General features: G+C 44.5%; 1 protein-coding gene across 1 annotated transcript; it reads left to right on the top strand.

The window, feature by feature from the left end:
* Positions 1-226: 226 nt before the first annotated feature.
* On the top strand, positions 227-16,069 carry LOC132585841 (interferon-inducible GTPase 5-like). Its single transcript, XM_060257716.1, has 2 exons — positions 227-1,410; positions 14,751-16,069. Exons 1-2 carry the CDS (start codon positions 227-229, stop codon positions 15,961-15,963), a joined length of 2,397 nt encoding a protein of 798 aa, XP_060113699.1. The 3' UTR covers positions 15,964-16,069.
* The last annotated feature ends 2,681 nt before the right edge of the window (positions 16,070-18,750 follow it).

The raw sequence follows: 18,750 nt of genomic DNA, 5'->3' as shown, positions 1-18,750 counted from the left end.
GGTCACAGTTTTTGTCTAAGCATCTTCTCAATCTAGACTGTGGTTTCCGTTGTTTCATTGTGTGGGCACAGCTGCTTCAAATGAGCGCTCTCTTGATGAATTTGTTTTCTCGCACAATCCAGATTAACCATGGAGAGCCTCCTTTGACACAGTCAAACACTGATGTACTAATCAGCCTTTCCTTCTTTCTTTTCTTTCTCAGAACAGCAAAAGAGGAAGATCCAAAATGGGGCACACCGTCACAAAACTAATGATAAACACTGAACTGGAAAAACTGAAGGGTGCTTTGGAAAACAAAACTCTCCAAGATCTTTCAAAAGAAATTAAGAAAGAACTGGACTCACTAAACAGCATCACCCTTGACATTGCCATCACAGGGGTATCTGGAGCTGGTAAATCATCCTTTGTAAATGCTCTGAGAGGCGTGAGTGATTATGATGATAGTGCAGCTAAGATTGGTACCACAGAAACAACAATGAAGCCAAAGAAATATAAACATCCCATATTTCCAAACGTAGCCATATGGGATCTACCAGGAATTGGAACAACAGAATTTAAAGCCAATGAATATCTGAAGATGACCGATTTTGCAAAGTATGATTTCTTCATTATTGTCACTGCAGAACGCTTTACAGAAAATGATGCCCTCCTAAGCGATGAAATTCAGAAAATGGGAAAGTGGTGTTACCTGGTGCGCACCAAAATAGATCTGAGTATAATGTCTGAAGAAAGGAATCCATACTACATCGGTGAAGAAAAATCCCTTGAGAAGATTAGAGAATATTGCTGTGAAAATTTGAGAAAAGCAGGGGTATCTAACCCAAAGGTTTTTCTCCTTTCCAGCTGGAAGCCAAATTTATATGATTTCCCCCTCTTGCAAGACACCTTAAAGAATGAACAAGATGACCTCAAGAGACTGGTTATAATTGAATCCATGCCAGCTTACTCAAGAGAAGCCCTAGAGATTAAAAAGGCTGCTATAGAGGAGATTTTATGGAAAGCAGCCCTTGTGTCTTGTGTTATAGATGCCATTACTATCCCAGATCTCTCTCTTGTTTGCGACTTTCCATTCTTGTTGTCAACAATGGAAAAATTCTACAAGATTTTTGGTTTGGATGAAAGGTCTCTTTATATACTTGCAAAACGGGTTGGCAAACCTATTGATGAATTGAGATCAGCTATCAAAAAGTTGCCCCCCAAAATCACCATAGAATTTGTACAGGATCAGGTGAAGACTGAGTTACCGAAGTCTTGGATAAGGACCACAGTCGCATATGTTCTGTGGTTCATACCGTTGCTGGGATCTCTAATTGGTGGAGCTTTTTCTTTTGTAACTATCTACTTTATAATGAAAAAAATTCTGAATGATGTCGTGGAAGATGCTAAGAATGTCCTGGCAAAAGCTACAGAGTCACATGCCAAGCACAGTGCTGAGACCCCTGTGATGAATGACTGAAGCAACGAGCTTCTGGATATCATGTGAAGGACAAGGAACCCAAACTCAAGAAGTTATTCTTGTACTTTTGGGAGATGTACTTTTGGACCTACATTCTGCATGCTGAGAAGTTTTCTGCTGAATCTCAAAAGCTGTTGGCTGTTCAGAGCCCTAACTAAAAATTGCAAACGCCCATCCAAAAAGAGAAGTGAAGGCACTAAATGAAGGAATGATGTACAACATCTTTACACTAGAGAAGAAAGGAAACACAATTTGAATGTATAAATTAGGCTCCCCTAAACCAGCCAAAAAGCTCTACTAAACCTGCCAAAAAGCCAGAGAGGGAGTGTGTTGGGATGGAAAGAGCAGAACACTGTAGTAGTGGTGGTAGTAGTGGTAGTAGTAGTTGTTGTTGTTTACTGTGGCCTTTAGACCAGCATACAGTTCAATCAGACATGAAATACATTAATAGAACTTTGAATTTAAGAACTTTTAAGAATCAATTCCCATAATTTAAGAATTAAAGCACAAAATTTAGCAACTTGAAATGTGATCTTAGAATTATTATCAGATAGAAATCAGCAAAACCTTGTTTGTGTTTATGTGACCAGGGATCATACAAGTAGCAGGCTAATAATTCCAAGAATAATGCCCGTGTAAAATGGACAGCTGAAGAATATGTATTCTATGGACTCAACCTCCCCTAAAGGTCATGAGCATAACCTAGACTGTTTTTCTAATTGCGCATTCTCTCTCTCTCATTCTAATTTCTTCTGTTTTACTGTATATATTCACTTTTCATTCTGTCTTTCATTTTGTCTCCATCTTCTTGTTCTATTTTGGTCTCAATGCCTTGTTGGCGAGTGATATGCACTGGAAAAAAAACACACAATATTTTTCAGATTCAGATTTTCGGAAGAGCCTAAATGATGGTATTTGGGTCCCCGGTTATTTTTTCAGAATTCAGGTTCAGGGGGTGAGGGGGTCCAGAATCCCAGAATTATTTAGAATCCATTATTCCCTAGGGTGAGTTGAAGAGGGCCGGAGGGCTGTTTTTTGATCAAAAGACACCAAAATTGGATGGGAGTTATTGCACTCTCTCCACTAAAGAATCCCAATTTTCAAGTGAATTGAACTAAGAGGTCCATGAACAAGATGCCACAGCCATTCTTCTTGCAGAGAAGAAAAAAACAACCCTGGAAAAAGGTGCTGGCCCCACAAAGGAGGGAGGGAAGGCAAAGGGACCAGCAAGAGTCGCATCTGTACCGGGCCCTGAGCCTGGCCTGCACTGGCTGGGAGCCAATCTCTTTGAACCATAAGTGACTTATGTCAGCCAGGATAGGAGCCTCCCCACTCAGGCGGGACTAAACTAATAGTGTGTAAGAGCTGCCTTATCTGGACCAGGAGCAGGACTCTTTTTCTAGCAGGAGCTCCTCTGCATATTAGGCCACACACCCCTGATGTAGCCAATCCTCCAAGAGCTTAGAGGGCTCTTAGTACAGGGCCTACTGTAAGCTCCAGGAGGATTGGCTACATCAGGAGAGCGTGACCTAGTATGCAGAGGAGTTCCTGCTAGAAAAAGAGCCCTGGCCAGGTGATACTTACAGTGGCTGGGAGGCACCTTCACATTGCCTGTGAAGCTCATTAAAAAAAAGTACCACAGCCGAGGTATCCTTAAAATGTGAGCCCCATATATTTCTAAATATTGCAAAGAGTACTACAGTATTTAAACTGTGGACCAAGATTTATAAATTGGATCCAGGGAATATATGGGTGATAATAGATTGGCAGTTCGGGGCAACTCAGAGACGCCTCAGAAACTGACCTAAAAAATCCTTGCAAATGTGAACATCTGCTGCCGGGCCCCAACCCGTACTCACCCCATCCTCTGGCGGCCTCAGAGCGGCTCAAAAAGCTACCACTGTCAAAGCGGTAGCAAATTTTTGAGCCGCACGCCACTTCCCTCTTCGGTGTCTGGATGGGGAAGTGTCAAGTGAGGCACCTTGGTGGTGTGGAACTGCCAAGCTGCCCCAAGCCATTTCCAGCTTTTTTTTGAGGGGGAGGAGTAAAAACTACCCAGAGTGCTTGAGTGCATGAGCGCGTGATTCCTTGGGGGAGAAATAAGCAGTCCGGCCTCTGAAGCGCCCCCTGTCTGATCGCGCCAAGCCGCCTTACAGATGGGATAGAGCTGCCATGCTGGGGAGCATGTGGAGGGTTCGGGACGGCTCTTTTTGAACCAGCCCAATTTGGGACACCTCCCTTAAATGCCTGTCTGTTATCACCCGACATGAAGCAAAATGCAAAAAAAATAGCGGATTGTTAACTGATGGATTTCAAGTTGAAAAGGGGACAAGCCAAGGATGCCTGTTATCACCATTATTGTCTATGCTTCCAGTGAGAAATTTTGCTTTCAGAATCAGACAAGATCAAAACATCAAAGGATTTTTTTCCCACTGGTATGTCACCCCAAAAGATATCGAGAGAATGGATAAAATTACAAAGGAAGGTGTTGGAAATGCAAAGAGATTGGCAGTACTTTTACCATATGCAGAGGTCCTGTAAAAAGACTAGCAAATTTTGGAAAGAAATACATACTGCAAGTAATTTTGAATATAAAATTCATCATGAAATCTGAAATTAAGTTATTGGGAATCCTACCAATGAATATAGATAGATCAATGCATGAATCATTTAGATATATGTTAACCGCAGCATGAGTAGTATTCAAATCTAAGTGGAAAATGGAGGTTTGCCCAGATTTGGGGAACTGGAAAGATGAAATAACATAACAGTATCACACTGTTATGGCAAAACTGATGAATCATATAAATAAAAGATTGAATACTGAATTTGAGAACTATTGAAGAGGTTTTTATATCTATTGTGGAAAAAGCTCTAAGAAGAGACATAATAGGGACTTCAAATTGATAAAGTACTAAAAATCATATAGTGATTTTTGTGGTTATTGTTAATTAATGTTAATTTTTATAGTTATATGTCTAATCGTTAGTATTAAAATCTTAATTTTCATATGGAATACTATATTTTGGTTTTGTTTATTGTTATTTTTTTTAAAAAAAAACTATATACAAAGTCAAGAGAAATCTGTTTTCTTCTTGCCATTCTTTCTTCTTTTCAGCCTTCTAGTTAGAGAATAATGAAACTATATTATGTGGAAATAGTAGTATAGTCTGTCTATAAAGTTATAGTTATTTATTATGACTTTTCATGTTTTATATTTTCATATTAGTTGTCCTTAATATTTGTAAAGAAAAATTGATGATTTTTCTTTCTAATTCCTTTTTTTTAAATTCTGTCTATATATATATATATATATATATATATATATATATATATATATATATATATATATATATATATATATATATATATATATATATATAATTCTGTCTATAAATATATATATATTTAAAAATAAAATACAAATATACTGATACAGGGTCTGGGGGTTATATATCTAAACCAGATCTAGCCCTGTCATTGGCTCCTTTCTATTAAAAAGGCAGTAATCCAAACAAGATACTACATAACCCACAACACCAGACCTGTAACAGGATGCTGTCGTGTTGCCAATTCCCAGTTGGGGAGCAAGGGATCCTCCCGCCCCCCCACTTCAAGGTCATCAGAAAGCGGGGGGGGGGGGGGAGGGAAATGTCTGCTGGACCCTCCAGTATTCCCTAAGGAAACCACTTCTCATAGAGGAAAGTCCCAGTGTGAGCTAGCTCTCCTCCTGCACTACCTGGATCTCAGAGAACAAGGTCAGGGCTCTCTTCTTCTCCACCAAATGCACAAGCACGCCAAAGGTGGAGTTCCTGCAAGTGCTGACATTGCTGATCAGGTGGTGCTCTGGCATGGGTATTCTTCAAACTGCACGAGAAGCAGCCCACGAGATGCCGGCATTTCTGGAGGAGATGCCAGAAATCAAGAGCCTCATCATCCAGCCTGAGATTCTCTGCAAAACTCTGACCCAAGGCATCCTTAACCACAAGGTGAAGAAGGTGGGCCACGCAGTAAATGTGCCTGAGGCCCAATGCATGTGTCCTTGCCCTAATGAAGCCCATGGAGATGTCCCTGCCTACTAACCCCAGTAATCGTTTCTTGATAGTGGCAGAGATGTTGCCAGCTGTATGTGCCTTGTAAAGTACCTCCCCATGGAGCAGAGACTGGTAGTAGCTGATCAAGCAGCCATCATCCTGTCTACTGCTGGTTTCCCCATCCCCCATCCAGAACATTGTTGGGTCGCCACCAGAGAGCAGTCAGAGGGAAATACACATGATGCACCAGAGGGCAAATCCAAATGTCAGATGTCAAGTGCACAGTTCTCCCACAAGCATGGAGCAACTGTGCCTTCACATACTCCCTGGCAGCCCTATAGAACCACAATCTTGCTCATCATGCTGTGAGCAGGGCACATGTACCAGGGATATGCCTTCTGAAGTATTCTGGGAAAGCCAACATCATCGATTATGGAGAGAAGGTGCCCATGTAGACGAATCACATCACCAATGTGAACAGTTCCAGATTAAACCCTGTGGAGGCCCCTAGACAGTCGAAATCTTGGGAGTCCCCTTGCAAATTATCTCAGAGTGCCCACCCCACTGCCCCTGCTGCAGGCACCTTCTTAAAAATTCCCTTTGACTAAGCTGCGGGGGAGAGGCAAAGAGAGGCAAACTTGGCGACAACACCGGCAGCAGCCTCAACAGGCAAGTCAGGCAAAGAGCAGCTCAGTTGCTGGCTGCATGGACAGGCTGGGAGGGCTGCAAGCAGGGGGGAAACCGGGGGGGGGAGCCAGCCTGGGGCCCCTAAAGGCATGGGGGTCCATAGGCCAGTGCCTACTTGGCTTAATTGTTAATCCAGCTCTGAATGTGAGCAATCCTCTTTCCTTCCTGCTGTACGCCCTCCCCAAGACCCCTAGTGCCAATCTAACCAAATCCAATTTCCATCAATGATGCTTGGCATTCCTTCCCTACTGTTCAGGCATAGCACTGGAGGGGGTCACAGGATGACTTGCCTCCTAACTGGCTGGTGACAGTTGCATGGGTGGTTGAGAGAGGAAACTGAACCAGAAAAATAAACTGTGTAGCACTATCCAAAAGTTCAATGTTGCCACAATTTCAAGTTATACTTGTGTAATTACAAGAACAATAAAAAATTAAGTCATATACGTCTGGTGTTTTTCATATCCAAAGTGGAATATTGCTGTACAGTAGTGAAGATGTATCAGTCCCAAAGAATTTCAATGAAGATTCCATGTAAATTTCTTCTCTTCTGTGCCAGAAAAACTGAAGGGAAAGGAACCGGTTTCGGTAGACGGACCTTCTTCAGCCCACAGTTTCATTTGCCCAGAGTCAGGGCTTCATACACCATTTCCAAATAACTTGTCAGTTGAAGCACCAGTCTTAACAGATTTCCAGGATAATGATTCCAACACTCTCTTGCCAGCAGGTCTTGAATTCAGCAGGAACTCACAGGAGCACAGCTCCTGAATCTTTCTGATGCCCCTCTCCTCCTCCCCACCTACCTTGTCCATTGAATAGTAGGTGCAGCTGCATAACAATTTCTGGATTAGGAGACCAGGCAGCCAGCCAGCTACTAGGAGTTTTGCCACGCCCCCAGCAGCCCTCATTCATTCCTGGAGAAGCCCACACCATCCTTTCTCCACTTCTTATGTGATTTTGGGTGGCAGGTGGTTTGCTGGCCTTTTGACTGTGGGGAGGGGCGGCCAGTAAGCCACCTGGATCTCTAGCCAGCCCAAGCAGGCCTCACTCGCCAGGGCCCTCCTTTCTTGTGTCAGGTTGCTTTTGGCTAGTGAGGGAGGAGGGCGGCATATGCTAATGAGCTCCACCACCTGTTTTTCTACAAAACAACCTCTGCTCGCCGGTATCACTTCTCCCGGGTCTCTTCCTCAACTGACATAGTTAGCACTCTCCTTCAGCTGAGACAGTGCATACCAGGGACCCTAAATCCCCTGAAAGAGATTCCAGACTTTGGAGGTGTAGAGACACCCATGCAGACCAGAAGCTGCAGGTACCCCTGAAGCCACATCCTGTGAGGAGCTCAAGGCAGACACATTATGTCTAAGGGGGACAGGAAAAGATGGCTGAGGGAAAAGGGATTGACATAGCGGCACCTTGGGATGCACCTCCATCTCTTCCTATTGTGCCATCTCTGTTCCAGAACTCTGAGGCCAATGTTTCAACACGAAGCAATGCACTCATACGCTGGCTCCACAGTTTGTTTCCAGGTCTCAAAGTACTGTTTTGGAGCAGGGAGCTCTAAATGATTAGTACCTGATATATAGGCTCCCCTCTGCTCACATACTTGGTGCCCCCACCAGTGGAAATGTGTGAGAGAAATTTTCTTTTCTATAGTTCATAAACACTTTCCCAAACCATGATTCCCAAACAATATGGCATTCCCATAGAGCCAGCGTATGAGACCCAATAGCAGATTTTATAAACAACTGATGGTTATTGTACTGCAGATCTTCTCACAGGACAGCAGACTTATACTATTATTACGAAAGCAAGAGCAGTTAGCAAACAAATTCACATTACACTTCCAGTTAGCTCCAGTACATCATTTTTCAGTTGGAATAAATTCTTATACAGGTAAAATCAAGCTAATACACTTAAAAGACTTTTCCTGCTTCAGTTGTTAGCAATCTCAGTAGTTAGACTTACTCTATATCTTAATTAATATACTTCTTATATAACCATATACTGGCTATTTCTAAATGCTCTAAAAGCTCTAAAAATGCTCAGTATCTGTTAAAGATCTTTACCTCAGTTTTGCGGCTGACTTGCCCAGAGACACCATTTTGTTTCTCTGACTCAAGCCATGAGCTGGTGAGAAAATTCTAAACCTTATATAGTTTTCTAGCCTGAGAATCTAAATTCTTAATCCCTAATAAAACCTTTTCCCATAGTCTGCTACCAGCGGAACACACACAGATGGTGATGGCTCGTGCCCACATGTACCCTCTTATCTATGTCTCCATCAACTCCAACTCAGCAAAACCCTGTCCTGAAGTAACTTCTCTTCTACTGACCTAATTTGCTGTTTCAGCAGCTAAAATCTAGGAGCTTCTAAGCATTAGTACTTCTAAATGTTCTAGACAATATAAAGACATACATTGTGAAATAAGTGAACCAATTTTAATTTTTTTCTGCAACAAAGTGAGGAGAAGGTTCCAGAGATGTACCTTCAGTGTGAGTCTTCCCTTCTTTTGCCCTCTCTGCACCCCACAGTGTGTGTTCTCTTCATAATATGCCTCTCTGTGCTCCATTTTGTATCCATTCATTTCCTCTGTTTCTCTCACAGATTGTGTAGCATCTCCATCCACTAACTACTTCTTAGTTATTCCTCAGGTTTGGCAGGAGTCTTCCTGGTCTTTAGCCCTACCTTCCAAAACTCTGGGGGGCCCCTCACGCAATCTCCAGGAATTTTGCAATCTGGAGTTGGTAACCCGGTCAACCCTAGCTGTCAGCCAAGGATGAAGATTTGTGGATGAAACTGTTATTTCTACATGATTTTCTTACTATGGTTGCTTTTCTTAAAAGCCTGTTTCACCACTGAGCTGCTTATACATAACAATGGATTATAATATGATGGAAGGCTTAAAGATAGCAGCTAAACGTAAAAACTGTGTCGTAATAGGTGATTTTAACTACCCGCAGATTGATTGGGTCAATATGTGTTCTGGTCGAGAGAAAGAGATTGAGTTTCTTGATGCTCTCAATGACTGTGCTATGGAGCAGATGGTCTCAGAACCTACCAGGGGTGGGGCAATCCTGGATTTGGTCCTAAGTAATGCCCAAGACTTGGGACTCTTTAGCTTGGAGAAACGTCGACTGCGGGGTGACATGATAGAGGTTTACAAGATAATGCATGGAATGGAGAAAATAGAGAAAGAAGTACTTTTCTCCCTTTCTCACAATACAAGAACTCGTGGGCATTCGATGAAATTGCTGAGCAGAAAGGTTAAAACGGATAAAAGGAAGTACTTCTTCACCCAAAGGGTGATTAACATGTGGAATTCACTGCCACAGGAGGTGGTGGTGGCCACAAGTATAGCCACCTTCAAGAGGGGTTTAGATAAAAATATGGAGCACAGGTCCATCAGTGGCTATTAGCCACGGTGTATGTGTGTATATAAAAAAATTTTGCCACTGTGTGACACAGAGTGTTGGACTTGACGGGCCGTTGGCCTGATCCAACATGGCTTCTCTTATGTTCTTATGGATATTTGCTGTATGGGTATGTAGTGTTAGGTATCAAGAAGGAAGTAACGTTTCTAACTGGTAGTGTCGGATGTTACATGCAGTGGCTGATAAGAACTCACACTACTTACATGAAATCACACCAGTGTTGCTGGGTGTGCCACAGCGCGGTATTTACTTATTAACTCCCTGAAAAACAAATTCATTTCCTCTTTCACTTCCAGTGAAACTTCAGCCTCTGCTCGAGCAACACAAAAAGGACAAGAGAGAGTTTCCTGCAGTGAAAAAGGTCACCCAGCCACGTACCTGGGAGCAACTGATCCTCCAGTCTCTTCAAGAAGCCTTCGGTTAAAACAGGTAAGCCGATTTCTTTCGATAGCAAACATCTGCACAGGCTTTGTGTTGTGTCAGCAGCTGCCCTATCTGGTGTTGACCTTCCAAATAATTATTTCACGAAAAAGCAACCCTTCCATGAGCTTGGAATGTTTGGCGGGAAAGAACAACAATTCAACAGAGGCACTGTTTCATATTTGATTTGGAGGAAGGAGGAAGCAGGGTTCACTAAAAGGCACGCTCAAAGTAAAAGCAGCATCTTCGAAGAACTTCCTTCCTTCCAATACATATGTCAAGCTATCGGCCCAGGGTTAAAAAGAAGCCTTTAAAAAAAGGATTTGACAAAGATCCTAAATACTCAGACTAGGGTTGCCAATCCCCAGGTGGGGGCAGGGGATCCCCCGGTTTGGAGGCCCTCCCCCCGCTTCAGGGTCGTCAGAAAGCAGGGGGAAGGGAGGGAAATGTCTCCTGGGAACTCTATTATTCCCTATGGAGATTTATTCCCATAGAAAATAATGGAGAATTGATCCGCGGGTATCTGGGGCTCTGGGGGGGGTCTGTTTTTTGAGATAGAGGCACCAAATTTTCGTACAGCATCTAGTCCCTCTCCCCAAAATACCCCCCAAGTTTCAAAATGATTGGACCAGGGGGTCCAATTCTATGAGCCCCAAAAGAAGGTGCCCCTATTCTTCATTATTTCCTATGGAAGGAAGGCATTGAAAAGGTGTGCCGTCCCTTTAAATGTGATGGCCAGAACTCCCTTTGGAGTTCAATTATGCTTGTCACAACCTTGATCTTGGCTCCACCCCCAAAGTCCCCAGATATTTCTTAAATTGGACTTGGCAACCCTAACTCAGACCCACTTAATTGATTCTTATAATAGTCTATCAAACCAATGTGAACTTTTGAGGAATAACCCCGCCCCTGAGTCTGCAACACAAAAGACAGATTCTCCACCACCCTCTGTGAGGGTAAGCCCTACGATTACTCTCTTCCTTGACCTTGAGGAATTCGGCTGCATAGGGGCAGAAAACTGAAGCTGCCAATGTTACTTCTGGCAGAAGATTTTCACCCCTTCAAATCCATTGAAAAGAGTGGGGGGGGATATTTGTTTGTTTGTTTGTTTTATTGCTTTTTAGCCCACCCTTCCTGCAGAACAGGCTCAAGATGGGTTACATCATAAAAGACAAACAACGGTTAAAGCTAACTAAATACAATTACAGGATAACAGCAGAGATTAAAGTGGCAAATTCTGTCTCACAAACATGGACTATGGTCCAGGTCCAGCAGGTCGTACAGCACTGGGATGGAATGAAAGGGGCGAGGCCAATAATTAGTGACGTCCCTTGCCTTCGCTGAAAAGCCTAAAGAAAGAGCTCTGTTTTACAGGCCCTGCAGAACTGAAGTAGATCTTGCAGGGCCCAGGCAGGGCCGGATTAACAATTAGGCCAAGTAGGTAGTGGCCTATAGGTCCCCACGCCTTTAGGGCCCCAGGCCGGCTTCCCTCCCCCCTCGGTTTTCCCCTTGCCTGCAGTCCTCCCAGCCGCATGCGCAGCCAGCAACTGAGCTGCTCTTTGCCCAGCTTGCCAGGTGTGGCTGCTGCTGGCGTTGTCGCCAAGTTTGCCTCTCTCTGCCTCTCCCCTGCAGCTTTGTCGAAAGGGCTTTTGAGAAGGTGGCTGCAGTGGGGTGGGTGCTCCAGATCTGAGATCAATTGCGAGGGCCCCCTCCAAGATTTTGACTGCCTAGGGCAGGGGTGGCCAACGGTAGCTCTCCAGATTTTTTTTGTACAACTTCCATCAGCCCCAGCCAGCATGGTTGATGGCTGGGGCTGATGGGAGGTGTAGGCAAAAAACATCTGGAGAGCTACTGTTGGCCACCCCTGGCCTAGGGGCTTCCGCAGGGTTTAATCCAGCATTGTCTCCAGGGAGAGCTCATTCTACCAGGCAGGGGCCAGTTTGGTGTAGTGGTGAAGTGTGCGGACTCTTATCTGGGAGAACCGGGTTTGATTCCCCACTCCTCCACTTGCAGCTGCTGGCATGGCCTTGGGTCAGCCATAGCTCTGGCAGAGGTTGTCCTTGAAAGGGCAGCTGCTGTGAGATCCCTCTCAGCCCCACCCACCTCGCAGGGTGTCTGCTGTGGGGGAGGAAGGTAAAGGAGATTGTGAGCTGCTCTGAGACTCTTCGGAGTGGAGGGCGGGATATAAATCCAATTATCATCAATTGCAGTTTGGAATCAGTTTAAAATTGCAGTCAGGGCTGCTCTGTGGTACAAGATTCAGGATCTTCATTCATAGTTGCATATGACAAAAGGGAGCGTTGACTCTTGAAAGGATAGACCCTGGGTGTTTTGTTGGTCTTCAAGGTCCCCCTGGACTCAAACCTTGCTGTAGAACTAGACTTGCTGATTGTACTGTAAGAGGAAACGGCTGCTGCCTTCCCTTCTGCTGCAAAGAAAACTTTGTCTGTGGAATCTCTGCCTATCATTATAGGGCTGCACATACCATTTTTTTTTTTACAGCTGCCGTGTCCTTCTTCAGCCTTTTCACAATTTACCATATTTCAACCAAAGCTCCCTTTGCAGGGCTTTTTTTTTTGTAGCAGGAACTCCTTTGCACATTAGACCACACACCCCTGATGTAGCCAGTCCTCCAAGAGCTTACAGGGCTGTTCTTACAGGGTCTACTGGAAGTTCCAGGAGAATAGGCTACATCAGGGTGTGTGGCCTAATATGCAAAGGAGTTCCTGCTACAAAAAAGCCCTGCCCCTTTGCCATCGGAAATGTATCATCCCCTCTCTCCTTGGAGGTGTGATATATTTTATGGGCGATCTTGCGGCTCTTGAAGGCACATGAGCCTTGCCAGGAAAGAACCTGGCTTGCTAGATGGAGAACCAGTAGAAATGGAACTATATCGCCTACTGGAGTTACCAGTCTCCAGGCTGGGCCTGGAGGCTCCATGGAATTACAACTTATGTGTAGTTTACAGAGATCTGTTCCCCTGGAAGAAATGTCTATTTTGGAGGGGGCCCTCTGTGGCACTGTATCCTGCTGAAGTCCTTCCCCTCCTCAACCTCACTTAGGCTTCCCAACCCCCCTCCCCCGCCCTGGCGGGGGACTCCCGAGGTGGAAGCCTCCTCCCCCGCTATCCAAATATCTGGAAGCGGGGGGTGGGTGGGGGGGAACAGCGTTAATTTTGTGCCTCTCCCGGAGAGAGCCTGCCTGATTCCCTGCACCCACCGAAGGCTCGGCACTGGAGTCCAGTCATCACCAGGCATGCTAAGCAAGAGCCGAAAAAGAAGGGAAGTCTCCCCAAGACTTGCTGAGATTCCTTTAATGTGTTGGGGGAGTTGAAATGTGTGAAGTTTCTTTTTACCTTTGAGGTTTCTTGACCTTTCAAGGACCTGGGTGCCTTAGGGCTGCCAAGCCACCGGTCAGGGCAGGGGTTCCCCTGCCCTGGAAGTTCCCAACCCGCTGGCCCACATTGGGCCGGCGGGGGGAACCTCCCCTGATGTTGTCGGCACAATGATGTCACCTGGTAGTGACATTATCGCGCCGGCGACGTCGCGCAGCAGGCACTCTAGGCATTTCCGGGAAAACTCTATGGTTTTCCCAGATGCTCTAGCCATTTGGGAGGGAAAACTCTATGGTACAATAGGTACCATAGAATTCCCAAATGGCTAGAGTTTCCAACTGGAAACTTAATTTTTTAGGCATGTGGGTGGAGTTGTCAACGGGCCTTGAGAGGAGTGTCCTGTCCCTTTAATAGAAGCTTAATGGGTGGAAATTGGCAGGTGGAGTGTTCATCAAGGTAAATAACACCGAATTAGTGGCATTTTTGCATTTGGAAGTCATGGTGACCTCTGGTGACTGACCCCTACTGGGAGCCTGGAGGATATCTAGAGAGGTGGCGGAATAAAGCCTGCCCCTACCGTCCCGACTGCTGGTATTCCAAGGAGGTATCCCATCCAAGTGCTTGTCAGAGTTGACACTGCTTGACTTTTGCGATCTGACAAGATCAGGCTTGCCTGAGCAAAAGGCCAACCCTAGACTGTCTGGTATACAAGGCAAGGCTAACTTCTGGCCCTCCCCTCCCCACACACTGATAACATCACCAAGTCACATGGGGGTGCCCAATTCGGTGCTCCCAAAAGGCCAGCACCCTAGAGGGGGATTATGCCTTTTCCTCTGCAGCATTTTCCCTTCTGGAAATGGTTCAGTAAGCTACCATTTTCCCTCCCAGGGAACCTTATGTAGTTCACAGTTAAATGGTCTGGTCATTAAAAAGTGAAGTGGGGAGGGATGTGATTTTGGATTTCTGAGAGAGTGACCGCGGGGATAAAAAGACAGCAATTATTTTTAAAGGCTACTACATCTTTCCCCCAGTATAAATTTCCAAAGCGCTGATAGATCTATCAATCCATCAGTGGATAAATGCCCTCATTGAATCGATTTCTCACATAGCTAAATACAGGGCTTTTTCTGTAGCAGGAACTCCTTTGCATATTAGGCCACACCCCCCACAATGTAGCCAATCCTCCAAGAGTTTACAGTAGTCCCTGTAAGAAGAGCCCTGTAAGCTCTTGAAAGATTGGCTACATCATGGGTATGTGGCTTAATATGCAAAGGAGTTCCTGCTACAAAAAAAAAAATCCTGGCTAAATCAATTTTGTCAAAGGAAAAGTATGGCTTGGGTATTATCCGACATCCAATTAACAGCTTCACTTTTTTCTGTTTTGTACAAGTAAACCATCAAGAAGAACAACCATGGGTGTCTCCATCTCAAAAGCAGTCATAAGAGAAGAACTTCAAAAGCTGATGGATGATTTGGAAAATAAAAGTCTCCCAGATGTGATAGAAAAAAATAATAATGATTTGAATTTAGTCAAGAACACCACCCTTGACATTGCCATCACAGGGATGTCAGGGGCTGGGAAATCATCGCTTGTCAATGCCCTTCGAGGAATGCCAGACTATGGAGAAGGTGCAGCTGAGACCGGGGAAACACAAACCACCATGGAGCGGAAGAAGTACCCACATCCCACATTCCCCAAAGTGACACTATGGGATCTTCCAGGAATTGGGACTCCCGACTTCGAACCAAGTAAATACCTGAAGAAGGTAAATTTTAAGGAATATGATTTCTTCATCATTGTCGCCTCAAATCGCTTCACTACGAATGATGCCCTCCTGGCTCATGAAATTCAGAAGATGAAGAAGAAGTTCTACTACGTGCGCACCAAAGCAGATGTCAGTATAGAATCTGAAAGAAGGAAACCAGACTTCGTTGAGGAGAGATGCCTGGAGAAGATTAGGATATACTGCAGTGATAATCTGACAAAGGGGAGAGAATCTGTTCCAATGGTTTTCCTCATCTCCAGGTGGGATTTGCAGATGTATGATTTCCCCCGCCTTCAAGAGACCCTGGAGAATGACTTGGATGGCCTCAAGAGAGATGTTTTAATTGCGGCTCTGCCAGCTTTCTCCAAAGAAATCTTGGAGAAGAAAAAGGCTGCTATGGAGGCCCTTATCAAGAAAGTAGCCCTTGTATCTTGTGCCATTGGGGCACTTCCTGTCCCTGGCCTCTCTCTTGCCTGTGATATTGGCATCTTGGTTGGAACAATGACATATATTTGCAAAGTCTTTGGCTTGGATGAAGATTCCCTCCGTAGACTTGCAAACCGGGTAGGCAAACCTGTCGATGTCTTGCGATCGGCTGTCAAAAAGTCCCCCATGGCCAGCCAAATCACCAAAGAATTTGTGATTGATATGTTGACCAAGTCATTATTGTGTGGAGCAGTGATGGCGGTCGAATTTGTTCTTGATTTTGTACCTGTGTTGGGCTCTCTTACTGGTGGAGGGCTTTCTTTTGTAACAACATTCTACATACTGAAGAGCTTTCTGCATGATGCTGTGGAAGATGCTGAGAATGTCCGGGCCAAAGCTACGGAGTCCTGAGACAAGTAAAGGGCCAAGACACCTTATGGCGAGAACTGACTGAGGCAAACAGCACAGGACTTTCATCCAGAGAACAAAGAACCCAAGCTTCAGAACTGATTCTAGGTATCATGCTGACATTGTCCTAGTTGGTGGGGTGGATCTTTTGGAGCCCCATTCTCCCTCCTGAGAAGCATCTGAAAAAAACTGAAAGAGACATTCAAGAAAAAACTGAAAGAGACATTCAAGAAAAAAAAACTGAAAGACATTAAAGAAAAGCTTTCGAGCATTAAGAGTACCAACGAAGGAGCCTCCTGAAAAGAAAAGTTGAGGCACCAAAATTATGAGTGATGGCCATGCACTACATATTGGAAAGGAAAGGAAACAAGACTTCAATTTCGAATTGGAAGTCCCACCTCCATACTTTTTAACTAAGACTTTGGGTGAATTATATGATCGAGTACCATAATGGCAAATAAAGACATTCTTCAGTTTTCTTAATGGAGCCTCTTTCAGGTGTTCTGAGTCAATGTCCCAAATACCCAAATGGACCCTGGAGAACTGTGAACATGCTTTGCTGATTTCTCATAGTTTGTATTGCAGACTAAAAAACATGAAGAACAACACAAGTGGCTCAGCGCAAGATAGAGAACATTACTCAAAAAGTCCATAGAATCAGAGTTGGAAGGGGCCATACAGACCATCTAGTCCAACCCCCTGCTCCTTGCAGGATCAGCCTAAAGCAGGGGTGGGGAACATCCGGCCCAAGGGCCATTTATGACCCTTGAGATCACTTGGTCTGGCCCTCGAGGATTGCTGGGCCAAGCCAAGCCATGTGGTGGCCTCTACAAAAAAAAGCCCCCAACCTAGGCGTTTTCTAGGGTGGCCCTTGGGTGTGTGTGCACCAAGTTAAGCTCTCCCCACATGACTTCAAATAGAAAAACAATTATTTGTATTAATTTTGCTGGCCTAAATTATTCTCCCTCGGCAGAGCACTGTTTTTTAAGTTGATAATTTTGTATGGCCCACAAATGATGTTATAAATATCCAAATGGCCCTTGGCAGAAAAAAAACATTCCCCACCCTTGGCCTAAAGCATCTCTAACATATAATCATCCAGCTGCGATTTGAAGACTGCCAATAAAGGAGAGCTCACCGTCTTCCTAGGCAGCTGGTTCCACCTCTGAACTACTGAACTATTAGGAAAAAATGTTTTCCTAATATTCAGCTGGCACTTTTCTGCTTGTCATTTGAGTCCCATTGCTTCAGGTCCTATCCTTGGCTGCCAAATGGAACAGCTCCTCGCCCTCCTCTAAATGACAGCTTTTCAAATATTTAAAGAGAGCAATCATGCCCCCCCCCCCCCCAGTCTCCTCTTCTCCAGACTGAACATTCCCAAAGCCCTCAGCCTTTCCTCATAGGATTCTTCCTCCAGGCCCTTGATCATCCTCATTGCACTCTTCTGCACCCCATCCTGGTTCGAAATTCTTCATTGTGATAACTTTTTTCTTTTCTTAGCGCTGCGGTACTAAACGTGGGCGGATCAATAATAGTGAAGTTGCCCATAACTATTGATCCTATTCAGCAAAGCATTGCCCAAGGGGACGTTTGGGTGTGTTTATGGGAGTAACAATATGTGCAGTGGTGGACTGGAACCTCACTTCCTGAGCACCACTTCGCCATTTTTAGGCATCAGTCATCTCTTCATCCTGTCCAATTTCATCTAATCCTGAGAATGCTTTCCTGGGAATAAGCCCCATGGAATAGACCTGAGCAGGATTCTGAGTAGAACTGCATAGGGCTATTCTGTTTGCCTGGTTAATTCCTCTCTACAACAGGGGGAGTGGACCAACCAACTGGATGAACACCACCTGACTCCTGACAGTAGTTACAAATGCATTTAGGACTTAGCTTTTGCTTTTAATGAGGTGGACTGGAGGGCATTGGGAGAAAACCTGAGTTCTAGAGAAATATGGGTATTTGCTGTTTATGTTATTAGCCTTTCCTTATTTGAGCTGTTTCACTTGACCTGCAGTTTCCTCTTTCTGCCATGTTTTAAAATGTCTTTGCTGTTCAAGTGTAGTTATCAGACTTAAGCTTTTAACGTTCATTAGTCTCAGGGCTTTTTTTGTAGCAGGAACTCCTTTGCATATTAGGCCACACACCCCTGATATAGCCGATCCTTCTGGAACTTACAGTAGGCCTTGTACTAAGTGGCCTGTAAGCTCTTGTAAGATTGGCTACATCGAGGTGTGTGGCCTAATATGCAAAGGAGTTCCTGCTACAAAACTTATTACTGATTCCATAATACTTCTAGTTATCTGACATTGTCAAGGGCTTTTTTTGAGCAAAATGTACAAGAACACAGTTCTGGCTGGCTTGGTGTTAGGGGGTGTGGCCTAATAGGCAAATAAGATCCTGCTGAGTTTTTCCTTCAAAAAAGCCCTGCATGAAACAATGGTGACGAGGTGTGTGCCCTAATATGCAAATGAGTTTCTCCTGGGCTTTTTCTACAACCCCCCAAAACTTCATATGGTATTCTGTAGTATGTAGTCATTTCATCCATGTAACCATTTGAGAATTTGTCCTTATATCAGCTCATGTGCTCGATCATGCCATTAATCTCTCCTGCTTTGCATATTTGCTGTGGGCAGACATTGAATTCAATCGGTTTACCTATATTGCGCTTTAATAAACCAGTATAATTCATTTCACTTCAACTCTTGAATCTGCTTGTTGGTTAACCGCTTGGTGATAAAGGGTCCAGACTTGCCCAGTCATGAAGAATGATTTGAAGTAGATCACCCA

This window comes from Heteronotia binoei, chromosome 17 (genome assembly GCF_032191835.1).
Source record: "Heteronotia binoei isolate CCM8104 ecotype False Entrance Well chromosome 17, APGP_CSIRO_Hbin_v1, whole genome shotgun sequence".
NCBI lineage: Eukaryota > Metazoa > Chordata > Lepidosauria > Squamata > Gekkonidae > Heteronotia > Heteronotia binoei.
This window is presented reverse-complemented; position numbering and strand designations above follow the sequence as displayed.